Raw genomic sequence first — 25,916 nt, 5'->3', positions numbered from 1 at the left:
CACATCACACAAATAACAGCAACAAAGGGAGAAAAAGGAAAAAACAAAAATTAATCCTGACGCGTTTCACGCTAAACCTAGCGCTTACTCATAGCACATAGCTATGAGTAAGCGCTAGGTTTAGCGTGAAATGCATCAGCAATTTTTGTTTTTTACTTTTTCTCCCTTTGTTGCTGTTATTTGTGTGATGTGAGGTTATTTTAGTTTGAAGAAATAAAAGGCACTTTTTACTTTTCATCTGATCCGGAGTGCGGCTGTCCAGAGTTTGTTCATCCTCCATCTATTTAAAAATTAATCTAACTGTTTAGATGTTGAATTTTAGAAGCAGCGGCAAGCCTGCTGATCTCACAGGTTTGCTAATCTGACAGAACACTGCTGCCTTGAAAAATCAACATCAAAACAGTCTTACGGATTAAAAAATACTTAATTTTACTATATAAGCTGAGTTTACTGTTAAAAATAAGTGTGAAATACATGACATCAGTGGGTGTAACAAGATGTCCACTTGAAACACCGCCTACTCGCTGTATCCTTACTGTGGACGAGTGTGGGTCGTAGAAAGATGGCAGTGTAGGAATGTCACTTCCATTACAAAATCTGATGAAACAACGGGTCGCCGATTCTGACGGTGTTCTGTCAGATTTGGCAACCCGTCAGAATGTGTAACGGAAGTGACGTTCCGTCACCGCCATCTTGCTACACCCTGCACCCATCCACGGTAAGAATTAGGGTTGCCACCTTTTCTTCAAGTCAAACCCAAACACTTTAGCGGCGCATGCAATTTCATTTCTATAGTATAGACTATACATATACTTTGCTATTAAATAACATTTCTAATCATATGAAGTTTATAACAAGAGTCCCCATTTACATCAGAGACCACAGAGTTTCCCTTTTACATCTGAACTTGCTGAGTTCCCTTTTATTGTAAGGGGGGGACTCTGCAGACTCTGATGTAAGGGAGAACTCTGGGGACTCTGACATAAGGGATGCTCTGGAAACCCTGATTTAAAGCAGAACACTGAGAACTCTGATGTACGGAGAGGATTCTGATGTATGGAGAGGACTCCGATGTAAGGGGAAACACTGTGGCCTCTGGTGTAAAGGGGAACTCTGATGTAAGGGGTGCTCTGAGAACCCTGATTTGCCTTAGTGTACTCAGAGGCAGGACAGAGAAGGGGGGAGAATTCAGTCACAGACAGGGATGGATGGAGAGCTCACTCACCCCTTGGCAGTCAGCACCTCTCATCCAGATGTGTCTGAGGCTGCTGACAAATTTCCAGCCCCGACTTTCCTTTAATGGGGCACAGTGTCAGGGATTGGAGTGTGGGCAAACACAGTGGGGTAGGGGCGGGGGGAAGAGGTGCAGATCAAGCCCTCTCTCCTCTCCCGTCTGTATGTGTTTGGGGTGGGGGGGGGTTGTTAGTGCTGGCTTTGGGCAGTGTGAAAAAGAGTGTAACAGACACTCTCAGCTTAGATAACCGCAGCCAGCAACTCTGCCCGCAAGCCATAGTCCAGTCTAAATAATGTGTCCGGGTTTCAGGCAGTCTGAAACCCGGACACATGATTCCAAACCTGAACTGTTCGGGTGAATCCTGGACAGGTGGCAACCCTAGTAAGAACACAGTAAGAAGGGAGTGTTTCATCAGATTAGGCAACCCGTCAGAATGTGTAACGGAAAGCGGACATCTTGTTACACCCACCGGGGTTTTGCATTTTACACTTATTTATAACAGTAAACTGAGGCTATATAGTGAAATACAGTATTTAGAACTCCGTCTGAATGTTTAGATGTTGAATTTTAAAAGCAGCAAACTTCTGTCAGATTAGCAAACCTGTGAGATCAGCAGGTTTGCCGCTGCTTGTAAAATTCAACATTTAAACAGTCAGGCGGAGTTCTAAGTACTCATACCTCCCAACATTTTGAGATGGGAATGAGGGACACCTACTAACAAATGTATGTAGGCATAGGACACGCCCCCTGTCACACAAAGGAGAATGAAAGTGGTTGTATAGTCATTTTTATGACTTTTACCTACAGGAAAGCATATAAGGCTTACCTGTAGGTAAAAAAAATATCTCCTATTCCCCTCACAATGCGCCGCAGACTGCAGCGGCGCATGCACACAGGGGATTCTCGGCTGAAAGTCCGGCAGACGCCGGACCCTGCCGGAAAGGAATCTCCAGCGCGCATGCGCGTGAGTGACGATATCGCGGCTCTGGTCACTCACACCGCTGGAGCCACGATACCTGGAAGTGTGAGAGGTCGGGGCCTCGTTCTAAGGTAAGTATTTCATAATGAGCTAGTATGCGGCGCATATTAGCTCATTATACCTTTTCCTGTGCAGGTCAGGAAAAAAAAAAAACTTCAGCGGGTTTACTACCGCTTTAACAAAAAAAGGGTTAATTCAATCTACAAGGACTTTTTTAACCACTACGATTACTTTATATTGGCTTTTAAAATGTTAAAATGTACAAATGCAGCAATTTAGAAATTGGATGAAAGGTTTAGCTCTGGGAAACACTTTTTAAAAGATAAAACGTGCATTTTTTATTCAAGTATATGGATCTGACCAAAATGGGGAGGGGGAAAGAGGGACATTGCTCCAAATCAGGGACAGTCCCTCGAAATCAGGGATAGTTGGAGCTATGGGTACTGTATTTCACTATATAACCTCAGTTTACTGTTATGAATATGTGAAAATGCAAAACTCCGCTGGGTGTAACTAGATGTCCGCTTGCACCCTTTTCAGTGTATCCTTACTGTGGAGAATAAGTAGGGGGTGTAGCAAGAAGGCGGTGACGAAACGTCACTTCCGTTACACATTTTGACGGGTCGCCGAAACTAATGGAACATCGGCCCTTAGTAAAAATGGCCGACGTTTACTGCTGAAGCATACTGCACCCAATACGCATGACTGTATGTACTTTGCTTACCCTTACCAAAAATGGCTGAAGACACAGCAAAGACGATTATCTACACGTAACCAACCAGAGAGCACGCTCGTCGGTTGGGCGTGGCTACTACCTCGCTGGCGGTTTGAAGCGGAAGGCGCGACTTCTCGTAGCAGACAGTGTTTGGGTTGCAGTGAATCGGGTGACGGTTGCCAGGCCAGGAAGAGAGATGTCGGGGCAGCTGACATGTGAAGGGATCACGCTGAAAGGCAGCGCGGAGATCGTGTCCGAGTTCTTCTGTAAGGGGAATGAATGAGCTGCCCTGTATTGTGTTATGGGGGGGATCTATAGTCTGCTTTGTATAATAGGCTGACTGTCACCGGAACCTCTCCCGTATATCGGGGGCGCAATAAGGAGCGGTGACTGACCAATCAAGTGTTTCTGATCTGGGGTGGGCGTGTCCGGGAGCTGAGCAGCCTTGTGCTGCATGAGGTGTACAGCTAGAGGAATTCTCATTACAATTCCAGGTGTGGAAATAGTGCTGCAGCTTGGAGCCTATGTACTTCTATGTACTTCTATGTACATACTATACCTGGCTGATACCTCTAACCCTCCTCCATCCATGCTTTCACATTCTGGTTCAGTGGTGGTTAGCCACATGAAGACCAGGCATTTTCTGGCACTTTTTTTGTTTACATATCAAACTTTTTTTTTGCTAGAAAATTATTTAGAACCCCCAAATAAAAAAAAAAAAATATATATATTTTTTTTTTCCAAATGCAATTTTTGGGAAAAAATACTCCTTTTTAAATTTGAATGCAAAAAAAAATGCATGACCCAATTTTTTATTTTTTTTTTGTAAAAATCTAAAAGATGTTATGCTGAGATACCAAACGTGCCACGCTTTAAAATTGCACACACCCGAGCAGGAGTGACAAACGACATAAATGTTGCTATCTATAGGCAACACTTTGAAAGCCTTTATAGGTTACCTCTTTAGATTTTTCCTGAGGTCTAGTGCTAGAATTACTGCCCATGATCTGATATGTGGGGCGATAGTTGCGTATGTGCAGGACCTCTGCACGTGTTTACCTTTGCATGCTAGCACTGGGGCGGGGACACTTAAAAAAAATTGTGGATTCACCGCAAGATCACTTTATCGGGGGCAGGAGAGGGGCCAGCCCCCTCCCACCAGGTTACGGTTATCTACGCTGCTTACTGGAGCCGTTGGTAGTGGCGGAGATGATCGCACGCTTTCCCCCTGACAGGCATGGAGCCGCGTGAGGGAAATGTGGACCCCCGCTCAGCTCCATAACATAGAATGGCGGAAGCAACGTCAAACGTCACTTCTGCCCAATGGCCTTAAAGGGTTACTTTTTTAATTAGAATTTTAGTGTAAATGTTAGATCTGGGGTCCTTTTTTCTATTACAAGGGATGTTTACATTGTGACCCAAACTTTTTTTTTTTTTTTAAAGGGACAGTGTAAAAATAAAAAATGTAAAGCACCCTGTCCCACCGAGCTCACGCGCAGAAGCGAACGCATACTTAAGTCGTGCCTGCATATGAAAACGGTGTTCAAACCACACATGTGAAGTATAGCTGCGATCGTTAGAGCTATAATTCTAGCACTAGACCACCTCTGTAACTTGAAACGGGTAACCTGTAGAAATTTCTAACCATCGCCTATGGAGATTTTTAAGGGTAAAAGTTTGTCGAAATTCCATGACCGGGTGCAATTTTGAAGCATGGCATGCTGGGTATCAATTTACTCGGCGTAACCTTATCTTTCACCATAACAAACAAAAATTAAGCTAACTTTACTGTTTTTTTTTTTTTTTTTTTAAATTGCACTTGTAAGACCGCTGTCCAAATACAGTGTGACAAAGTATTGCAACGACCGCCATTTTAGTCTCTAGGCCAGTGATGGCGAACCTTTGGCACTCCAGATGTTTTGGAACTACATTTCCCATGATGCTCAACTACACTGCAGAGTGCCTGAGCATCATGGGAAATGTAGTTCCAAAACATCTGGAGTGCCAAGGTTCGCCATCACTGCTCTAGGGTGTCTGGGGAAAAAGAATGTGTTTAGGGGGTCTAAGTAATTTTCTATAAGAGGGAGAAAAAAAACAGATTTTAACTTGCAAACAAGTGTCAAAAAGAGACTCGGTCCTTAAGTGGTTAAAGTGATTGCAAAGCTTTGATGTTTGTTAAAAAAAAAAAAAAAAGTCATACTTGCACGTTGCTATTTGCAGAACTCATGGCACCTCCTCTTCAGCGAGTGTCCCTATAGAAAGATCCTAAGGGGGCACTCTTGTGAGTTTCTTCAGAGCTGCCCTGTCTGTGTCTATAGATGCACAGCGCAACTCTGCCCCACCCTTGCTCCCTCGTCAAAGAATTTGGCAGGGGCCAATGGCTCCTGCAGCTATCAGTCTGCCAGCAAGGAGAGAGAGAGTGGAAAAGCTGCTGCTCTCAAGGCAGGATTGAAATTAGGCTTAGGAAAGTATAAGGGTGGGGGGGGCAGGGGGGATCCTGTGATACAGGTTTTGTAAGGTTTTAGGGATTTCGAACCACTTTAATGTGACCCTCAGGGTGTTTAAAAAAAAAAAAATGTAGCTCTTGCCAGATTGAGCTTTAATTTTATATATTTGTATTTTACTGGTATGGTTGTTTATAAAACACACCTCATTTTTGTCACCACAGTTTTTGGCATCAACAGTATTTTGTATCAGCGTGGGATTTATCCTCCAGAGACCTTCACCCGTGCACAGAAATATGGGCTCACCCTGCTAGTCTCTACAGATCCAGATCTAAAGGAATACTTGAATACTGTGGCGGAGCAGCTCCAAGGTACTGATGGGGGGGGGGGGGGGGGGAGATCCTAAGGTTCCCCTTAGGCTCAGTTCACATGTGTGAATCAGATGCATATTTTGAAACGCATTTGATTCGCAGAACCTGTGCACCGAACTGGCTTTCAATGCCGGTTCACACAGGTCCAGGGCGGCCGCGGTCCGTTTGAGAGTCCTGTGAGATTTTTAGGTAAGGTTCATGTGCAAATTCAAGTAAAAATTCGCACCTGAACCAGTGACTAAAGCTGCACCAGACTCCTTTTTAAAAACTGACTGCAAACCGCAGCCGGAAATGTGTGAATTGAGCCTAAATGGGTTTCTAGAGGAAATTTGCAAAATGTATCTAGTGAATAGTATTCATTGAAATTTGTTACTGTACATACAAGAGGCTGTTTGGTTACTGGATGCTGTACTTGTCCTCACACATTCACTTAGTATCGGACGCCATACAAAAGTTAAACTCCAGCCTTACCTTCAGTTCTGCAAGGTTGTATAGGCTCCGCTTGTTTCCTGAAATTGGTTACTATGACTCCACTGCTCACTGCCAGCTTTTCACAGTGGGCATTAGAAGCTGCAGCAAGTTAGAACCTGCCTCGTATCCTGGCTGGAGGATGTGCAGAATCGTGTAGCCTTTACCCCCCCCCCAGTCATAAATGCTGCTGCCAGACTCCCTACCCCAGTCTGTGATTATCTCCTACTCTGTCCACTTTTAGGCGATATCTGAAAACCATTCTCTTCAGAGAAGCCTATCCTGTTAACAACCATACATGTGTTTTCTCTGTTAGCCCATCCCCCACAGTTATTACATTTTTGTATCACTGGACTGTCCCTTTTTTTTTAGATTGCAAGCTCTAATGAGCAGGACCTTCTGTTTTGAATAATATAATAACTCCTCCCTAGAGCCATCCCACTGTTTACATCAGGTCCAAGGGCATTTGAGGACTATTGAGACGGGGTGCTCTGATGTTTGGTACCCTGCTGTCCTCTTCCGCCACCTTTTTAATTGGGTCTACATAGAGAAGCACATAGATGGTGATGTCTAAAATAAGGTATGTAATGAAAACAGGATTTATTTAACCACTTGCTGCCTGCCTACCTTCAAATGATGGCTGGGTGGTGCGGCTCTCGTTCTGGGTGGACATCCTATGATGGCCGGTCACATGAGTTGACCGCCACTGCCCTACAGAATAATTCTATTCATTTCAGTCTGACAGTTGTGCATACGTTTTTGGTTCTGCTACTTTCACCTAAATTATGAGCTGTCTACATGGTCCAAGGAAAGGAATCCATATCTATAAAAAGCAGATTATTCATGTGTTCCCTGTCCTCATTACTTTATTTCAACATAATGCCCCATTTTCCAGCTTTTGGCCCTCACCTGCTATCTTTGAGATCTTACACTTCTTCTAAACAAGATTTTTTTTAAAAAGCTTTTATTTTTTCCTTGTCCCCTCGTTCCAGCAGGTTTCCTTCTCTGTGCGACTGGTCCTCTGAATCCCTTTTTTTTTTTTTTTTTTTTTTTCCCCCTCTTGAGCTTCATCCCTTGGGTGCACTTTGGTGTCATCGCATACAATGTAGGAACAGCAGTCCTGCATTATAGATGAGGAAGCCAAAGGCCTGCCCACAACCTGGAGTGTCTGAGGGGAGAGGAGAGTCCCGGTCCCAGGGTAGCGAGGGGTTCGGCAGGTTAAACTGCTTTCTATTCATGAGACCCAAACAAGCATTTTAATCCTTGCAGTGCAGGGGATTTAAGCATTGGCGAGGGGGCATTTGAGATTTTCTTGCGTTCTGCTTTAATTGCAAAATTAGTGTTTGGTTTTGCATTAGAGCTGCAGGAGGTTCTAAAGGTTAGGATGTGCTTTTCTAGGTTCTTCACACAATTTTTCTATTCCCATTAGAAGTTGTGGTCAAATTGCGAACCCTGTTGGCTTTGACTGAACTCTTATTCTGCCTTTTTTATTTTTTCAGTCTTGCCTGTTTAAAGATTTTTGAATTATGCATATCATTTCAGATTGGCTGTACAAATGTCAGGTCCAGAAACTGGTTGTAGTTATTACAAGTATTGACAGCAGTGAAATTTTGGAACGTTGGCAGTTTGATATAGAATGTGACAAAACTGTAAAAGATGACAAGTAAGTATAGTGTGTATGTGTGTTCACAAAGATTTCCAATTGTGATGCTTAAGACTAACCTGTCTCATGGTACCTTCAGTAGCTTGCCACTGTTACATCCTAAATATTGGTGTTATGTTCTGAAAGGTAGACGTGGCATTTAAGACACCACAAATACTTGACCTATCACCCTCATTCAGCTAGCAATTTTCAGAAATGCAGTCGATCGAAAAATCTACAGGGTTTGGTCACGGACTCCCAGACATAGATATTAGTGGGGGCAGGCCTAATGTCAACTTGACCAAAATGCAAGCCTAGTAAAGCAGGGGATCCAAGGTGTAACTGCTTCAGTTAGAAAGTTAACCACAAAGATTAGATTAGGTTCACTTTAAAGTGGAGCTCCACCCAAAAGGGGAAGCTCTGCTTGTTTCTGGCTTTGACATTTACCAAATCCTGGCTTGGCTCGCTACAGTGAACGGAGCCAGAAGTTTGGTTTCATTTCCTGTTTCCCTTACTTCAAATGCCGCCACCACCACCCAAAACAGAAGAATCTGCTCGGATGAGGATGTTGCTGAATCCAGGTGTAGGTAATAATAATAATACATTTTATTTATAATGCACTTTCCATCAAAAGACCTCAAAGTGCTACATGATTACAATAAAAACAAACAAACCGCTTAATTTACAAAACATTTGCTAAAAAGAAAAGTCTTCAACCCCTTTTTAAAATTTTCAGTAGACTGAGAAACCCTCAGACTATCAGGCAAAGCATTCCACAAACGTGGGGCAACAACACAAAAAGCCCTATCTCCCATGGTTTTCAACATAGTTTTTGGAACCTCTAAACAATTCAAATTAGTTGAGCGAAGGGAACGCGATAGATTTTGCAATCTAAGAAGTTCCTTAAGATAAGGTGGAGCTTGTCCATGTATGCATTGATGGACAAGAAGAGAGACCTTATACTCAATCCTTGTAGAGACCGGCAGCCAATGAAGAGATTTTAAAATTGGAGTGATATGCTCATGCTTCCGCACTCTCATTAGGATCCTCGCTGCAGAGTTTTGAACGTATTGCAACCTCTGCATGCTCTTTCTCGGAATCCCAATGAGAAGTGTGTTGCAATAATCCAGCCTGGAGGAGACAAAGGCATGAATCAACCTTTCAGCATGGGAAAAAGAAAGGTAAGTGTCCTATTAAAAGTCAGCAGTTACAGTATTTGTACAGTGCCTTTGAAAAATTCATAACCCTTGAAATTTTCCACATTTTGTCATGTTACAACCAAAAACATAAATGTATTTTATTGGGATTTTATGTGATGGACCAACACAAAGTGGCACATAATTGTGGTGGAAGAAAAATGATAAATGGTTTTCCAAATATTTTACAAATATGTGAAAAGTGTGGCATGCATTTGTAATTCAGCCCCCTGAGTCAATACTTTGTAGAACCACCTTTCGCTGCAATTACAGCTGCAAGTCTTTATGGGGATGTCTCTACCAGCTTTGCACATCTAGAGTGACATTTTTGCCCATTCTTCTTTGCAAAATAGCTCAAGCTCTGTCAGATTGGATGGAGAGCACCTGTGAACAGCAATTTTCAAGTCTTGCAACAGATTCTCAATTGGGTTTAGGTCTGGACTTTGGGCCATTCTAACACATGAATATGCTTTGATCTAAAACATTCCATTGTAGCTCTGGCTGTATGTTTAGAGTCGTCATCTTCCTGCTGGAAGGGGAATCTCAGCCCCAGTCTCCAACAGGTTTTCTTCTAAAGCATTGTACACACACAATAAGATTGTTGGCCAACAAAGCATCAGACTTTTGTCTAAAGGAGCGTGTTCCTGGAACTTGTGTTGCATACAAACTGTACACAATTGTCGGCCAACATACATGAATGTAGTGACGTACTACAAGGAATTTCAGATCTTGAGTGCTACCTTTTGGGCAACTTCTGCTAATGTCATGTATGTTGAGCATTAATTCTGAGCATGCATGTTTGTACTTTCAACTTTTGTGTGACGGACTTGTGTACAGACTGGTAAAACAGACCGTTTCCCGCCGAAAATGTACTAGCCTGCCATCCAGCATTTGTTGGGGGAGGAGGGGAGTTGGACAATAATTGTCTGATGGAGCGTACTAATGGTCGGATTTCAGGCCAACAGTCTCATCACACAATTCCCTGACGAAAATCCGATTGCGTGTATGAGGCTTAAGATTGCCCTATATTTTGGCTCCATCCATCTTCCCATCAACTCTGACCAGCTTCCCTGTCCCTGCTGAAGAAAAGCATTCCTGAAAGAAGATGCTGCCACCACGCATCAAGGTGAGGATGGTGTGTTCAGTGTTAGTGTTTCGCCACACGTAGCGTTTTGCTTTTAGGCCAGAAAGTTCCCTTTTGGTCTCATCTGACCAGAGCACCTTCTTCCACATGTTTGCTATGTCCTTCACGTGGCTTCTCGTAAACTGCAAACAGGACTTCTTATGGCTTTCTTTCAACAATGGCTTTTTTCTTGCTACTCTCCTATAATAAAGGCCAGATTTGTGGAGTGCACGACTAATAGTTGTCCTGTGGACAGATTCTCCCACCTGAGCTGTGGATCTCTGCAGCTCCTCCATAATTACCATGGGCCTCTTGTCTCTGCTTCTCTGAATGCTCTCCTTGTCCAGCCTGTCAGTTTAGGTGGACAGCTATGTCTTGTTAGGGTTGCAGTTGTGCCATACTCTTTCCATCTTCAGATGATGGATTAACTAGTGCCCCATGAGATGTTCAAGGCTTGGGATATTGTAATATAATTTTTTTTTTTTCTCCAACTTTGCCCTCACCTGTTCCTTGGCCTTCATGATGCTGTTTGTTCACTAAAACCCCTTTCACACTCGGCTACGGGTGCGTTATTGGTAACATGCTGTTAGTTTTAGCGGCGTCTTTCGGCCTCATGGGGGCACTTTTAACCCCCAGTAGCGGTCGAGTGGTTAAAAGCAGTGGGCAGGGGTGGTTTAGGAGTGCTGTATACAGTTCTCCCAAACCACCCAAAGATGCTGCTTGCAGGACTTTAGAAAGTCGTGAAAGGACTGGGGTGGCATGGGAGGTTTTTCAGGCGCTTTACAGGTGCTATTAGTGCTGAAACACCTGAAAAACGCCTTCCATGTGAAAAGGGTCTAAGGTTCTCTTAAAAAAACCTCCTGAGGGCTTCACAGAACAGCTGTATTTATACTGAGATTAAAGTGGATGTAAACCCACCACTCACCCAGTATTATACACGATTTTATATAGCGCCAACAGTTTACACAGCACTTTACAATGTATAAGGGGGGACAACACAATTACAGTACAATACAAAAGGTACAACAGGGTCCTGCTCATAGAGCTTACATTCTAAAGGGAGGAGGTGGTGGTACAAAAGGTAATAGCTACAGAGAATGATTTGATGGGGGTGGCTTGGGGACAGTTAGATGGGTGTGCGATAGGTTTCCCTGAATAAATGAGTTTTCAGGGATCTCCCAAAGGGGGACAGGGTAGGGGCTGATTGGATATACTGGGACAGGGAGTTCTAGAGGATGGGAGAGGCTCTGGAGAAGTCTTGAAGGCGAGCATGGGAGGAGGTAATAGGGGAGCTAGAAAGCAGGGGGTCCTGGGAGGGGGCGATGGCTGCAGATGAGGTTGGTGATGTAGATGGGGGTGATGTTGTGGATGGCTTTGCATGTTCTGGTTAGGGGAAGCCAGTGAAGGGATTGGCAGAGAGGTGTGGCAGTCACGGATCGATTATTGAGGTGTATTAGTCTAGAGCAGTGATGGCAAACCTTGGCACCCCAGCTGTTTTGGAACTACATTTCCCATGATGCTCATGCACTCTGCAGTGTAGTTGAGCAGCATGGGAAATGTAGTCCCAAAACATCTGGGGTGCCAAGGTTTGCCATCACTGGTCTAGAAGCAGCATTCATAAGACTGAAAGGGGGATAGCCCACTTAAGGGTAGGCCATTTAGGAGAGAGTTGCAGTAGTCAAGGAGTGAACGAGTTGCTTTGTGGTGTCAGTATAAACTAATGGCACAATTTTAATGTGTTCTACATACATGCAAGCCTCCTGCATATATCCCTACCTTGAAAATGTCACCTCCTTCAGCAGTAAGAGCTCCACAAAACTCTGGAATCAGCACCATGAGTAACATCCAGTCAAAACACAGGAAAGGCACCACATGACTTCAGCATGCCCAATCATGCTAAGGTGTGGAACAGCCAATCCTGGGAGAGCTGGATAAGAAAAGAGGAATGTGCAGTTGGAATTGTCTCTATCTTGTCTGTGGTTTTTCACAGCAGTGGGGGATGTGGCTACACAAACGTATCTGTTTTTATATCTTTAAATAAGAATATTGCTCAGAGCTGGGTTAACTCATTGTGGCAAGACTGGGCACAGATGACGCTACTGTACAGTTAAGGCTTCATTAAAAAAATGATTCTTTCAGGTTTGCTTACTTTAACCACTTGCCGCCCGCCAATTGTCAAATGACGGCTGTAAAGTGATTTCAAAATCCTGACCGGACGTCATAGGACGTCCTCAGGATTTTGAGCCCCCGGGGGCGCGCATCGTGGTGATCTTTGTTGTGGGGTGTCAGTCTGACACCCCACAACTACGATCTCTGTAAAGTCTCCGGAGACTCTTTACAACGTGATCAGCCTTGTCCAATCACAGTGTAAATAGGAAGAGCCGGTGATCGGCTTTTCCTCACTCGCATCTGTCAGACGCGAGTAGAGGAGAGCCGATCGCTGCTCCTCTGACGGGGGGGGGGGGGTGGTCTGTACTGATTATCTCTCTTCCCCCCCCCCCCCCATGCATTATTTGGCACTGGCATCCATCAATACAAAGCGACGTATTGCTTATCCGTGCCGCCCCATCTGTGAAGGAGAAACATACTTATTTACAACATTTTGAAACTGAAACAAAAAAACCTTTTTTGTTTTTTACTTAAAATTCAATTCAAATTTTTTCATTTATTTTTTTTTATTATTATTTATTTGGCAAAAAATTAAAACTGTAGAGGTGATCAAATGCCACCAAAAGAAAGCTCTTTGTGGGGGGAAAAAATGATAAAAATTTAATTTGGGTACAGTGTAGCATGACTGCAATTGTCATTCAAAGTGCGACAGCGCTGAAAGCTCAAAATTGGTCTGGGCAGGAAGGTGTTTAAGTGCCCAGTATTGAAGTAGTTAAATGACACACAAGTGGAGGCTATTTACTAATTAGGTGACTTCTGAAGGCAATTGGTTCCACTAGATTTTAGTTAGGAGTATCGGAGTAAAGGGGGCTGAATACAAATGCACGCCACACTTTTCAGATATTTATTTGGAAAATAATTTTCCTTCCACTTCACAATTATGTGCCACTTTGTGTTGATCTATCACATAAAATCCCACTAAAATGTAGTCTCTTAGATGACTTTGGATCGATTTCGGGTCTCAGGGTTAATTATCAGAAATCTCAAGCTCTTAATGTTAATATTCCTGGCTCACTCATAGAAAGGCTTAGGGACAGCTTCCAGTTCACCTGGAGTGACACATCAATATCGTATCTGGGGATTAAATTAACCTCTAGGATTGATCTCCTCCATCAAGCTAATTACCCTTCGTTATTCCACAAATTGGAGGAGGATCTCATCGGGTGGACTGGGCTGTCCCTATCCTGGCTGGGCAGAATCAATGCTATAAAGATGACGCTGCTCCCTCGCATTCTGTATTATTTCAGGGCTCTTCCCATCCCGGTGGATAGAGTACGCCTGCAACGCTTTCAAGCTAAAGTTATTAAATTTGTCTGGGGTAAGGGTGGACATAGATTTTCTAAATCTATTTTATTCCGATCCAAATCGGAAGGTGGTTTGGGACTTCCAAACTTACGATTTATATTATCAAGCAGCCCAATTGGCACAGATGTCAGCTGTCTATTCTAGATGGGAACAGCCTGATTGGATACAGATAGAGAGACAAGCGGTTCCTAGGCACACGCTAGACTTCCTGATGTGGAGCCCTAAAAAGATGAGACCTCCGATCCTTTCACCAACTCTCTCGCACTCCTTCGCAGTTTGGGATGGTCTTAAACATAATTGCTCCCTAATTTCCCAATTAAAACCTTTATCTCACCTGTTCCATAACCCAGACTTTCCTCCGGGCCTGAACATTAAAGCCTTTCAATGGTGGCTGGACAAGGGGCTATATAGAATAGGTCATTTCCTTAGACCAGTGGGCCCAATCTCTAAAGCCTACTGCACCAGCAAACTTGATTTGCCCCCCACTGAAATATTTCGATTTACTCAGATCTCAAATTTCCTACACAAAAAATGCAAGTCCCTTCCCAGTGGTCCTCAGGTGACATCTTATGAAGCGTGGTGCTGTCAGTCCGATGAGCAGAGGGGGGGGGATTTCAGTCATTTATAGGGCACTGTCTTCCACAAAGTCCAAGACATCTTATATGTCGGCCTGGGAAGAGGACCTTAACCAATCCTGGAACATTGAGCAGTGGCATGGGGTGTTCCTGAAATCCTTCAGAGGTATCCTTAACCCAAGTATGATAGAGGCTGGTGTCAAGGTGCTTACAAGATGGTACCTAGTTCCTTCGAAATTGGCCAAAATGTTCCCTTCCGCCTCCCCACTGTGCTTCAGGGGATGCGGCCTTCGAGGTGACATGATACACACGTGGTGGACATGCCCTAGAATACGGAAGTTCTGGTATAGGATCTTTACCTGGATATCCAGAGTTTCTGCAACACCGGTTCAGATGTCTCCTCTAGTGGCACTTCTTAATTTCCCTACAGAGGGAGCCTCCAGGAGTACGCAACGCCTCATCACTTTCATTTTATTGGGCGCTAAGCTCACTCTTGCCAAAGCTTGGAAGCAACCCTATGTCTCCACTATACAGGCCAAAAGGAAAATTTCCTGGATTATGTTACAAGAAAAGACGGCAAGCGTACTCCTGGACCGCTCGGATAAATTCAGGGCCACTTGGGAACCATGGGCGCACTTCGTGGGAGTTTCTTTATCCACATAAATGCTCACGGATTTAGACCCTGAGTACGGTTCTGTTACCCCCAGGCGACTCCTGTGGTAAAATGCCACTTCCCTTTTCCTTTTTATATCTTTCTTCCTTCCTCTTCTTCTCCTTTTCTACTATTTTTTATTCTTCACCTTCTTCTAAGGAGCTTAGTGAGAGACGATCTTTCGTGGACACTTCATTGCGGAGTTGGGCCGGGCCAGCTGATTTCAGGGCCAGTTCCTGCATCGCAATGTGGATCTCAGTATTTTACACTCGGTTCATAGAAACCTGATTTACGTACTTTCATCCAGTTGCACTGGGTTTCTGTGCCCATTAGGGATGTTGTTCCTTTCATCTTAGGATTACTGTTACATTATAGCCATACTACCTGTTTTTGTTACATATGATGGCTCAAGTATATAATTTAATAACCCTGGTTGATCTACTCCTGGTCCTATCTGTCTTTATTCTTGGCAGGGGGATGGGGGCCTTTGGCCACAGCAAAGAGCCCTTATGGGGTGGCGGAGACCCCTCCCTCCTTCTATGACCATTATATTTTATACGTATTTTCTTCATTACTTGACTGGGAATTTGTTCTAATGCCTATGTTAGCTCAGGCCTATTAGAGGCAAATATTTACCTCAGTTACATGAATGAGCACTTTCCATCATATGTATTTCGTGTTGGATGTTGGTCAGTATTATAACGCTCTGTATGCTTGAAAACTGGCTCGACATATTCAATCTTAAGAATGTCCATATCTCTATATTGTCTTTCACTATGTTTTAGTCATTTTCACGTTGACTTTGTTTATTGTACTTGATGCAAAATAAAAACATATTGAAACTAAAAAAAATCCCACTAAAATACATTTACGTTTTGGTTGTAACATAACAAAATTTGGGAAATTGCAAGGGGTATGAATACTTTTTCAAGGCACTGGATCTGCTGACTTTTATTTTTTAGGAAGGAGCCTGGAGGCACATATTGTAATCGATAACCAGATTCTTGTAGTTATGCTCTACTCCATGCTTAAAGTATAATTTCAGCTTTGCTATCACTTTGGTTTCAGTTCAGCTGAGGGCTAGTTTATACTTGCTTCAAAACATGGCTTCGGACAGGCTTTAAGCTCTCTGAACGCCAGTCGAAGGCCCGTCACTAAATAAAATGGTTAGCTTACAGTCCTATTTACACATTGCTTTTGGTGCTTTGATGGGGCTTATGTGGAGCTTTGCCATAGAGTTCTATGGCGACTTTGAAGCACTACTGATGCTACATTGGGTATAGGACTGTAAGCTAACCATTTTATTTAGTGACGGGAGCTTTGAGTGACGTGTCGAGCTTTAAAAAAGTGTGGCCAAAGCAAGTGTAAATGACTCCTAAATGCATCTCGTTTGCAAAGAACCGCTTTTGTTTGTGGATGCTGAGGATAAATTCAGTCAGAACTTGAGTTATTTATGCATGAGTGGAGGGCTCCCCAGGCACACGGAGGACTTTTCGGAATCGGGAGGGGGGGTGCAGATGCCTGTCCAGGTATTTGCAACCACTTCCGGGCATATTCTCCCACAGGAGTCTGCCTCTTCCTGTCCCGCCGTACTGTCTGCTGGGACACACACGGCTCCCAGAGACAGCGCAGACCATTGCCATTGCGCTGCGCGGCTCACGCAGTAGGGAGCCGCAATGCTTCACTTCCTGATTCCCTCACTGAGAATGGCACTGAGAGCCAAGCAATTCCTTGGCTGCTGACATTGCTGGAATCCAGGAAAGGTAGGCGTCCATTTATTAAAGGTCAGCAGCTGCTGACTTTAAAAAAAATAAAACCTTTTCGCCAGACTCCCTCTTTAAAGTATAACTAAAGACTAAACTTTGTTTTTTGGATGGAGTGAAGAGGGATTAGAACACCTTCCATGTTTTTATTGCTTTCTGGGCCCCTGTTATGGAGATTTACTTGCTCTATTAGTCCCATTTACCATGATCATTAAAAGTATTAAAAAATAAAAAAAAGATCCCAAATTTTGCTTTGCGCCCAGAAAAGTAATGGAGGGAAAATCTTTTTTTTATTTTTTTTTTTTTTTTTTTTTTAATGGGGACACTAGTTTTGGTGAGGAAAAAACAAAAAAAGGTTATAAGCTTCCCTTGCTCTATCCAGAGTTTTGCCTACAGTTCTACTTTAAAGAAGGTAGGATCAAGCTTATTAATGCCATTATGGGGCAATTGGATGAAAAGTGTGTGTGTGTGTGTGTGTGTGTGTGTGTGTGTGTGTGTGTGTTTTTTTTTTTTTTTTTTTTTTTTTTTTATCCGATCCGCCAGACGGATTGGGGAAAACAGATCACCATCTGTTTTCTGCAGGTTGGATGGCGGCGGGTGTCAGTGCACATCTGTCCCTCCCACCTCTTCTGACAGAAAAACTCCTTATTATGCTTTGCACACCTCCAAATGTTAATTATTTTATTTTTTTGAATATGTTGGCTAGCTTTTGAAATCTTAGTGCTTTTTTTACCTGTTAACTCCCCTATCTAATTCCTGTCTTAATGAAGTATTTTTATTTTTTAGCGTTGTCAGGAATAAATCTCCAAAGGTTATTCAAGAAGAAATCCGATCAGTCATTAGACAAATCACAGCTACAGTAACGTTCCTTCCATTGCTGGATACAGCTTGTACGTTTTTCAGCGTTTATTTCTATATATCTCTTTTATATACTGTTTTATGTGGTGTCTTGCAGCATTGGGGTTGTGGGAATGGTTTAAAGTAAACCTGTGACAAGCCTGGACAGTTGAGCTAAGCATGTAATGAAAATGCCTAAACCCTAAGGCTGAATTCACACCTATGCATTTTTTTTGTGCTTTTTGCATTTTACAGATTTGCACAACAGTGTTCCATAGGAAACCATGGTAAATGGACTGTAGTGCAAATCTGCAAAAAAGCACTAAAAATGCATAGGTGAGAATCCAGCTTAAGTGTTTACATAAACTGGCCCATGCAGACAAGGGGCCCAAATAGTTTAATAGGCACTGCACTGTTTGTAAAAATGTTTAATGCAAATGCATACCTATAAGCCTTTTCTGTCATCCATGAAGCCCAACCAATATACTCCCAATATATGCATTTCTATGCCCTGGCCTATTTCCAGGACATTGCAGAGGTTGGGTGTTCACCCACAGCATCGCAGGAATGGGCGTGCTTCCTGGTTCAAACTGCTAGTAGTTGGTATAAAAGAAAAAAGCATGTACTGCGCCTGGGAAGCATTTTGGCGCCTTTGCCTGGATATAAACCAGATAAATAAGACTTCAGTGTTAGGAAAAGCGCAATGTATTGAGGCGCTTGCGTGCGAGTAAGCGCAGACCACTGAGCCATACATATCCATGGGAACGTGCAGGTGCTCATACGAGTGTGCATACCTAATACAGGTACCAAGCCCGTTTTTTTTTTTTTTTTTTTTTTTTTTTTTTTTTAAACTGGACTGATGCACTAGATCAGGGCTCTCAAACCGGTGGCCCTCCAGTTGTTGTGAAACTACAAGTCCCATCATGCCTCTGCTTGTAGGAGTCATGCATGTAACTGTCAGCCATGCAATGCCTCATGGGACTTGTAGTTTCACAACAGCTGGAGGGCCACCAGTTTGAGACCCCTGCACTAGATCCTTGCCATTCGGACTGTAACCTTTCCTGTGTAAGCTGCTACCTGTTCTTGCATGACCTGCTGCTGACCTGATCTGCCTCAGATTACATCTGAACTCTGCCTGCACTGATCCCTGGCTTGTCTCTGGATTAGGTTTCTGCCTGCCACCTCATTGTTACTAACTTTGGCCTGGACCCAGACAACTCTTCTGCCTACAGCTGACCTGCCTAACAAAACTGGCCTGTCTGACTCTATTCATTCAGTACCTATGCCTTTCTCTGGATGGCCACTCATTCGAGGAATCATTAACGGAAGCCATCTCAATGAGTTTAACTTCAGACCAATATCAATCCTCAACCTAGACCTCAAAATCCTTGCAAAAATTCTTTAATACACAAAGACCAAGTCAGGTTTATCCCCCTCTAGTCAGGCAGGTGACCATGTCCAGCGGGCAACACTCCTGGCGTGTGCTGCTCACACGCCAAATTCCCTCATGCTTTGTATCCCTAGAGATATGCAAGTCCTTTGATACTTTCTTGGCCTTACCTACACTTTATCCTATGCAATTGGGGGTTTGGCGAAACCCCCCCACGTATTCTCTATCTCTGTGGGCCTCAGCGCTTTCGAATTCCCTCTCCTCTTCTTTGCTCTGGCCCTCCCAATTCAGTCAAACCTTAATGTTCATGACTTAGTAATTGGTGGCCATCAACAGAAACAGTCTCTTCGCAGGTAATATCCTTGTATTCATGACCTCCCTCCTAATTTCAGCACCCAACTTACTGGATACACTTTCCAGTTTTGGACACATCTGGCCTCGTAGTTAATCCCAATAAATCGACAGCTCTCAACATCTCCCTACTGTGCGCTCTGCAGACTCTGCTCCGCAAAATTCCCTCTTTTCCATGGGCTGCCAGACACATCCCCTTCCTGGGTATTAAACTCACGGCTAACCCTTCGATCGTTGCAAACTATCAGTGTATGCTTTCCCATCTTATAACTACTGTCCAAATTGGCCTTATTACCCCTGACCTGGATGGGCAGGATCACTGTCATTTTTAAAATGTCTTCTCTAAAATCCTCTACCTCTTCTGGGTACTCCAATTTCAGTGCCTTCCCACTATTTATGCATCCTGCAACTGTGTGTCTCAATATATCTGGGGCAAGCTAAGGCCTTGTTTACCCAAATCTACGCTATACATGCTTAAGATCAGAGGGGGGCCTTGGGGTGCCTACATTTTATATATAATTTCCTCTGGGTGGCACCAGCCCATTGTTCCATCACTAACCCAGTTACAAGACACAGCATCATTATATGGGATAGACTGAAAAGTCGCTTTGGCCTTCACTCTACTCATAACGCTTTACTCTCCTTCCTACACAACATATCCTTTTTATACAGCTTAGTCCCTTCCCAACCTCGTTTTCTGCTTGGTCAGCGGTAGGCCTGATCCGAGCACATAAATTCTTTGCGACCAATACTTTCAAATCCTTCCCGACACTTTGTGAGACCTATGGTCTTACCTCCTCTGAACTCTTTTTCTATACTTGCAAATGTAATTTTTAATTGCCCCATGTACCCCTTCTGGCTCCTCAGACCCAGGATTTGCACTTTTTGAATGTGTGCAAATCTGACCTCCCATAGACGCGGGCTAATCTCTAAACTAAATGCCCATCTACGAACTCCCGTCTTATATTAGCAAGTAAGAAAGATCTTAACCTTGCCCTTTGAACATGCTAATTGGTCACTAATCTGACAGATGACAATCTTCCTCTCCCAACATCACTGCCTTAGAAACAAACTTAAAAAACAAAAAACAAACTACAAAGTGCTCACCAGGTGGTACCTTCTCTGCCAGGATTAGCAAATTCTTCCCACATCATTTGCTACACTATTTGGCTGTAACAAGTTGAGCATGCACCTCCCATATTTTATCGGAATGCCCTATAGTACAGTCCTTGGCAGACATCTTTGCCACTCCCCTTTTGCTGGACCCAGCTGTGGCTCTCCGGAATAACAAACCCATGTCTTTGACACGCCGCCAGTTTTAAGCTTCTGCTTCATGTCACTACTGCAGCTGAACAGACCATTGCTAAGGCCTGGAAATCCACCAGGAAATTACCCAAGCAATGATCCATTCCAAATCAGAAGCTGTTCTATTGGATAGAGTGCATAATTCGAGAAGCTTTGGAAACCCTGGGTGATCCATTATTTGGCCCCCTCTGTTTTTTCTGAAACTCTACTTCTCCTGTAATTTCGCCAACGTGCATTCTCTATCATGACCTTGAGTCTGTTGCCATGATTCCACTCCAGCCTTTGCTATGCCTTTTCCCTCGTTCAACCTGTTAGCTGAATTCACAGAAAACAAATTGTATTCCTTGTAGCTCCTTTTTGGCACAAAAGGCCATGGTTTTCCCTCCTTCAGTTTCTAACAGTTCTCCTCCCTTTTTCTTAATATGAAAGTGAATTAATACTCCTGCACTCACTATCTGATTTCAAATCTTTGTGCTGCCTGCTGTCACTGTTTGTTCCCACATCTGTTCGTATTGCATCCCAAACAAATTATGGAAATGAACACCCCAAAAAAAGTGCAACAATATTATATACAAACATTGTGTATATATCTATGTATTAAGTCTTTTTATACAGTGATTTGTGAGTTACCCCAGTCATTCATGTTTCATTTATTTTTTGCCAATATGCTTTCTCGGGCCTGTTCCTTATCCTCAAATCCTAAGACTTGCCACATGTTTTTTAGGAACAAATCTAAAGGGGTAGAGGATTTACATGTAGAGTAGTAAACCATTGCAAAAATTTTTTTTTAAAGAGGTACTTGATGAAAGAACATCAAAAGGTTTGGATTGACATTCCATCAGTCTTGGACTTTTTAAAATTTATTTTATTTTTTTCAGGATGGGCCAGACCAGGGGTTGGCTTTTGGCACGTTAAAACTTCAAGCTGTAGCACTTAACATGTTTTTCAAAGATCTTTTGGAGGACCCTTATTGTTTCTAGACTTTTTGGAGCTATCTCTAGAAGATAGAGATGCTGTCCATCCTGGGATATATAGGTTCTTTTTTTTTTTTTTTTTTTATTTATAGTTCAAGGTGTTGTCCCCTCACCCTTTGAGCCACTTGTTGAAACTCTGGGCCAAGAAAATCGGCCAGCTTCAGTCACTATTAAAGAGCCTTTTCACTATTTTTGACTACCGTGGTGTTCTCAAGACTGATCCAAGGTGTTTTTTTTTTTTTTTTTTTCTCCATTCTTTCCCAGCTCTCAGGAGATCGTGCTACCCACTTTCTGTAGTAACCCCCTTGTGCCAGAGGAAGCTTTCAGCTTGTTAGATGTTCAAAGGGTTTTCCTAGCATATCTGGAGGCTATTAAGAATGTCAGGAAGTCTGATCCCTTTTTTGTTCTCTTTTCAGGAGATAGCTTGCCTAATGCATTGGGACTTCCCTTGCTATCTGTGAATCTTATCAGACCATGCATAAAGCACTTCCTTTTTGTTAATGGAAAATTCAAAAATCTAATGGGAATACAGGACTTTTTAGGTGGACAGTCCATATTATTATAATTGTATTGCTAAAAGCAGTAATGTTTTGACATAATTGAGCTAAAAAAATTTGTAAAACCATTTGTTACCTTTGGCCTTAGAAAAGATTACAAAGTTAACATCTAGGACAGGTTGTCCCTAATATACAAGCCAAAGAGGACAACACAATTCTAGTGAACGTAGTTTATCACCCGAAACAATACAGCATTACAAAGTTAAGGCCATATATGAGAAATATTGGTATCTTTTTGACTGCATATCAGAAGATCCAAAAATGCATCAAACCATACCCAGAAATCACATACAGACGCTCTAAGACACTCAGTCTGGTAACAAGTCCTTATTCAGTTGGGCTCCTTTCCCTGTGGGAGATGCAATTACTGCTCTTACCTTTTGAAAGGTAAAGCATCCTCCTTCCCCAATTATATCATATAGACATCCAAACACAGAACCATCTGCCAAACGGTAGGTGTATACATCATGAAGTGAAAATGCAAGGCCTTCTACCTATGGAAAGCCAAGCGCCCATTCTTTGAGAATAAGGGACCATGGGGGTTATTTATGAAAGGCAAATCCACTTTGCACTACAAGTGCAATCGCTCGAAATCTAAGGGGTAGATCTGAAATGAGTGTAAGCTCTGCTGATTTTTATCATCCAATCGTGTGCAAAATAAAATGCTGTTATTTTATTTCCCTGCATGTCCTCCGGATCTACAGCAGCTTTACTTCCAAGTGCACTTGCAGTGTAAAGTGGATTTGCCTTTAGTAAATAAATAACCCCCACGTCTCTTCGATCTCGAAGAAAAAGATGGAGACCCCTATTAGTAGGCATGTAGGCCTTTATTATTTTCAATTTTAAAATCTATTTGCTTTGCAGTTGCATACTTCTGATGCCTGTAGTTGGTTGACATCCAGCACTGCAAGTGCTCTACCCCTACCCACGCCTGCAGAGTGCAGCCTTATAGATTACTGTGTAAGCAAAGCAAGTTTGCAGCACCGCATAAACCTCAATCTTTCCTTTTTATAACTGCATTAAACACAATCTGTTAATGCATTTCTGCCTTAAAGAAGCCAATCGGAGGAAGCATTGTATTAATTTGGAAAATGCAAAGCTTTCTTGTAAATGGCAGAGAGCTCTGCTCGACTCAATTTTGTTCTGGGACAAATTTTCCCATCCTGTTGTCAGCATACTGCGTTGTATACTTTATGTAGCTGGTGCTACACGCAGTTTATAGAGCATCTAAACTGTTGTATCTGTTAGTGAAGAAAATAGTTTGTTTGGACCAGCGTGGTCCAAACAAGCCATTTAAAGTGACAAACATTGATTTGGGCTTTAAATACATTTTGGCATTGTCACCTTTTTCATACAGCTGCATTTTAGAATGTGGGGGGGGGGGGGGGGGGCCCTAGTTGGGTCCACTTTGTTTCAAGCACAAAACTAGGCGATTTAACTATCGTATGAGTCCTTATATGATCATAAGTCATTGCTTTCCTATGTGGATAGTCATTCATTACCTCTGTTCATTTTAGGTGCCTTTGACTTGCTGATTTACACAGACAAGGATTTGAAAGTGCCTGAAAAGTGGGAGGAGTCTGGGCCTCAGTTTGTTGCCAACTCTGAAGAAGTCCGTCTTCGTTCCTTTACTACTACAATCCACAAAGTCAACAGTATGGTGGCATACAAGAAGATAGACTCCTAGAAATTTCTTCTACTGATGTACAGAAAGCTGCTTCTTTTTCTCTGCTGCATATGTCACTAGAGACTTGTGTTCTAATGTAGCTTTTAATTGTCTGGTATCCCTTGTCTGGGATGTTGATATATTGTACAATAATTGGAAAGTAATGTGGGAATTTTATTCTTGCATAAACATTTGGAAGTGTGAAGAGATTTCATATGTTAAATTCTATTTTTTGACACTGCACGTTGTTGATTTTGTACCTCCTTACCAGGAGATTTTTTATTTTGCTGCTTTAAACATTACATTTCCTCTCAAACACAAAACTTTTGGTCCCATCACTACTCCCAGTTAACGCTTTTGTTTTATTTATATGGATACTGTTTTTGTAAACCTTGACATCAGATTATTTTTTTTTTTCTTGTAAATGTCGAGCTATCCATTTCATGACCTTTTGATATAATAAAGTGTTGATGCTTCTTAACGTATGTAACAACAAAACAAAATTGGCTTTTTATGTTTTTGTGGGCTGTATGGTATAATATTTGCATGGCAAAATGGTCTAGCACTGTGCTGATGAGCACAACTGCAGCTAAAATAATTCTTATGTTGAAGGGCATAGGATACTTCAATTCATGACTACTTTAGTTATGCCGCAGGTGGACACTGGCCAAAAAAGCAGCAATTCCACACCTGGGCATAACCCCTCCCAGCTCAGCTAAGGAAATTAGATATGTAATTCATGCCCCTGGAACACCTAATGGTGCTCTTTGGATTTTGGGCCACTCTGTGGCTAGGCTGTGAAAGTCTCATGTGGTATCACCATACTTGGGAGGCATAGTAGATTGTGTTTTTGAGGTGTAATTCTAAGTATACCTATGCTGTGTTGGGAATATCGTATTGACAACTTTTTGTGTAAGGGAAAAAAAAAATCTTTTTTTCTTTCCCGCATTTTTCAAAAAAAGTGGCAAATTACTTTCAAAATACTTGCTGCCTTTCATACCTTGCCACCTTGGAATCCGTGGGTTGGATGATCAGCCGGTAGAAGTCCTCCCTGGACCCATCGCAGTCCAAGGTGTACTTGGGGTACCAGATAGACTCGACAGCCCAAAGAATATTTCTTCCCACAGAAAAGATTTTGATGGTTCAGGGAGCAGTATTGTCTCTCCTCGAATCGGGGGAGGCCTCGTTGAGGAACATCATGAGAGTTCTGGGGCTCATGACTTCCTGTATCCCAGCCGTCACTTGGGCCCAGCTCCATTCCCGGGAACTCCAGGCTTCTCTTCTCTCCTCTTGGGGCAGCATTAGAGAGGCCCTGAAGGAAAGAGGGTGGTTTGGAAAGGGGTAGTACACTCCCTACACTGGTGGCTCAACCCAAACAATCTATCGGGAGGTCGAGCCTGGTCACAATTGGATCCAGTAGCCATAACTACAGACGCAAGCGCCTGGTGTTGGGGTGCTCACTTGGGAGACCAATATGCCCAGGGGCCGTGAAACTGCAGCCAGAACAGTGCTTCATCCAACTCCTGGCAGATGGAAAGGTGCTAAGATTTTCCAAGAGGCAGGTCTAAGGCAGGGAGGTGCAAATATTCTCGGACAATCTGGTAACAGTATCCTACCTGAACTGCCCAGGGGGGACAAGGTTGGGCAGGTTGAGGAGATTAACTCAAGAAATCCTGGAGGAAGCAGAGAAGAATATTCTCTCGCTTTCAGTAACCCACAAAAGGATCGCTCAACCTTCAGGCAGATTTCCTCAGCCCGTTCTCCAGGGAGAGTGGGAGCTGAACAAGGAAATGTTCGCTCTGGTAAGCCGTCATTTCGGAAATCCTCAGGGATAGGGGATACTCGGAGAAGGGTGATAGATACACTTGCTCAGTAGAAAGGGTTACCAGACAGATCTACGCAAAGGTCTGGAAGGTCTTCTCCAGTTGGCTTCAGTCAAAGGAGGGAGCCCTCCAAATGGTTCCAACCATTCTAGATTTCCTTCAGGATGGGATGGACCAGGGGTTAGCACCCTTAGGGTACAGGTTGCGGCCCTGTTGGTATTTTTTTGACAGAAGGCTGGCTCGAGACCCCCCTTTTTAAAAGATATCTGTTGGCCAGGGAGAGGTTAGCCCCGGTAAGGACAATTCGGTTCCCATCGTGGGATTTATCCCTGGTATTGGATGCCCTGACGAAAGGGCCTTTTGAGCCGGTAGCTCAA

At 43.1% G+C, this 25,916-nt stretch overlaps 1 protein-coding gene across 1 annotated transcript; it reads left to right on the top strand.

Moving 5' to 3' along the window:
* Nucleotides 1–3,006: 3,006 nt before the first annotated feature.
* On the top strand, nucleotides 3,007–24,201 carry MAD2L1 (mitotic arrest deficient 2 like 1). The gene is made up of 5 exons (XM_077476829.1): nucleotides 3,007–3,194; nucleotides 5,597–5,743; nucleotides 7,754–7,874; nucleotides 17,423–17,526; nucleotides 23,568–24,201. Exons 1-5 carry the CDS (start codon nucleotides 3,125–3,127, stop codon nucleotides 23,735–23,737), a joined length of 612 nt encoding a protein of 203 aa, XP_077332955.1. The 5' UTR covers nucleotides 3,007–3,124; the 3' UTR covers nucleotides 23,738–24,201.
* The last annotated feature ends 1,715 nt before the right edge of the window (nucleotides 24,202–25,916 follow it).

This window comes from Lithobates pipiens, unplaced genomic scaffold, assembly GCF_037356315.1.
Source record: "Lithobates pipiens isolate NorthernLeopardFrog02 unplaced genomic scaffold, aLitPip1_a1.2 Scaffold_13, whole genome shotgun sequence".
Lineage (NCBI taxonomy): Eukaryota > Metazoa > Chordata > Amphibia > Anura > Ranidae > Lithobates > Lithobates pipiens.
This window is presented reverse-complemented; position numbering and strand designations above follow the sequence as displayed.

Coding starts and splice junctions, on each gene's coding strand:
- MAD2L1 (XM_077476829.1), top strand. CDS start 3,125: ATGTCGGGGCAGCTGACATGTGAAGGGATCACGCTGAAAGGCAGCGCG. Junction 3,195..5,596: donor GATCGTGTCCGAGTTCTTCT/GTAAGGGGAATG, acceptor TTGTCACCACAG/TTTTTGGCATCAACAGTATT. Junction 5,744..7,753: donor TGTGGCGGAGCAGCTCCAAG/GTACTGATGGGG, acceptor ATATCATTTCAG/ATTGGCTGTACAAATGTCAG.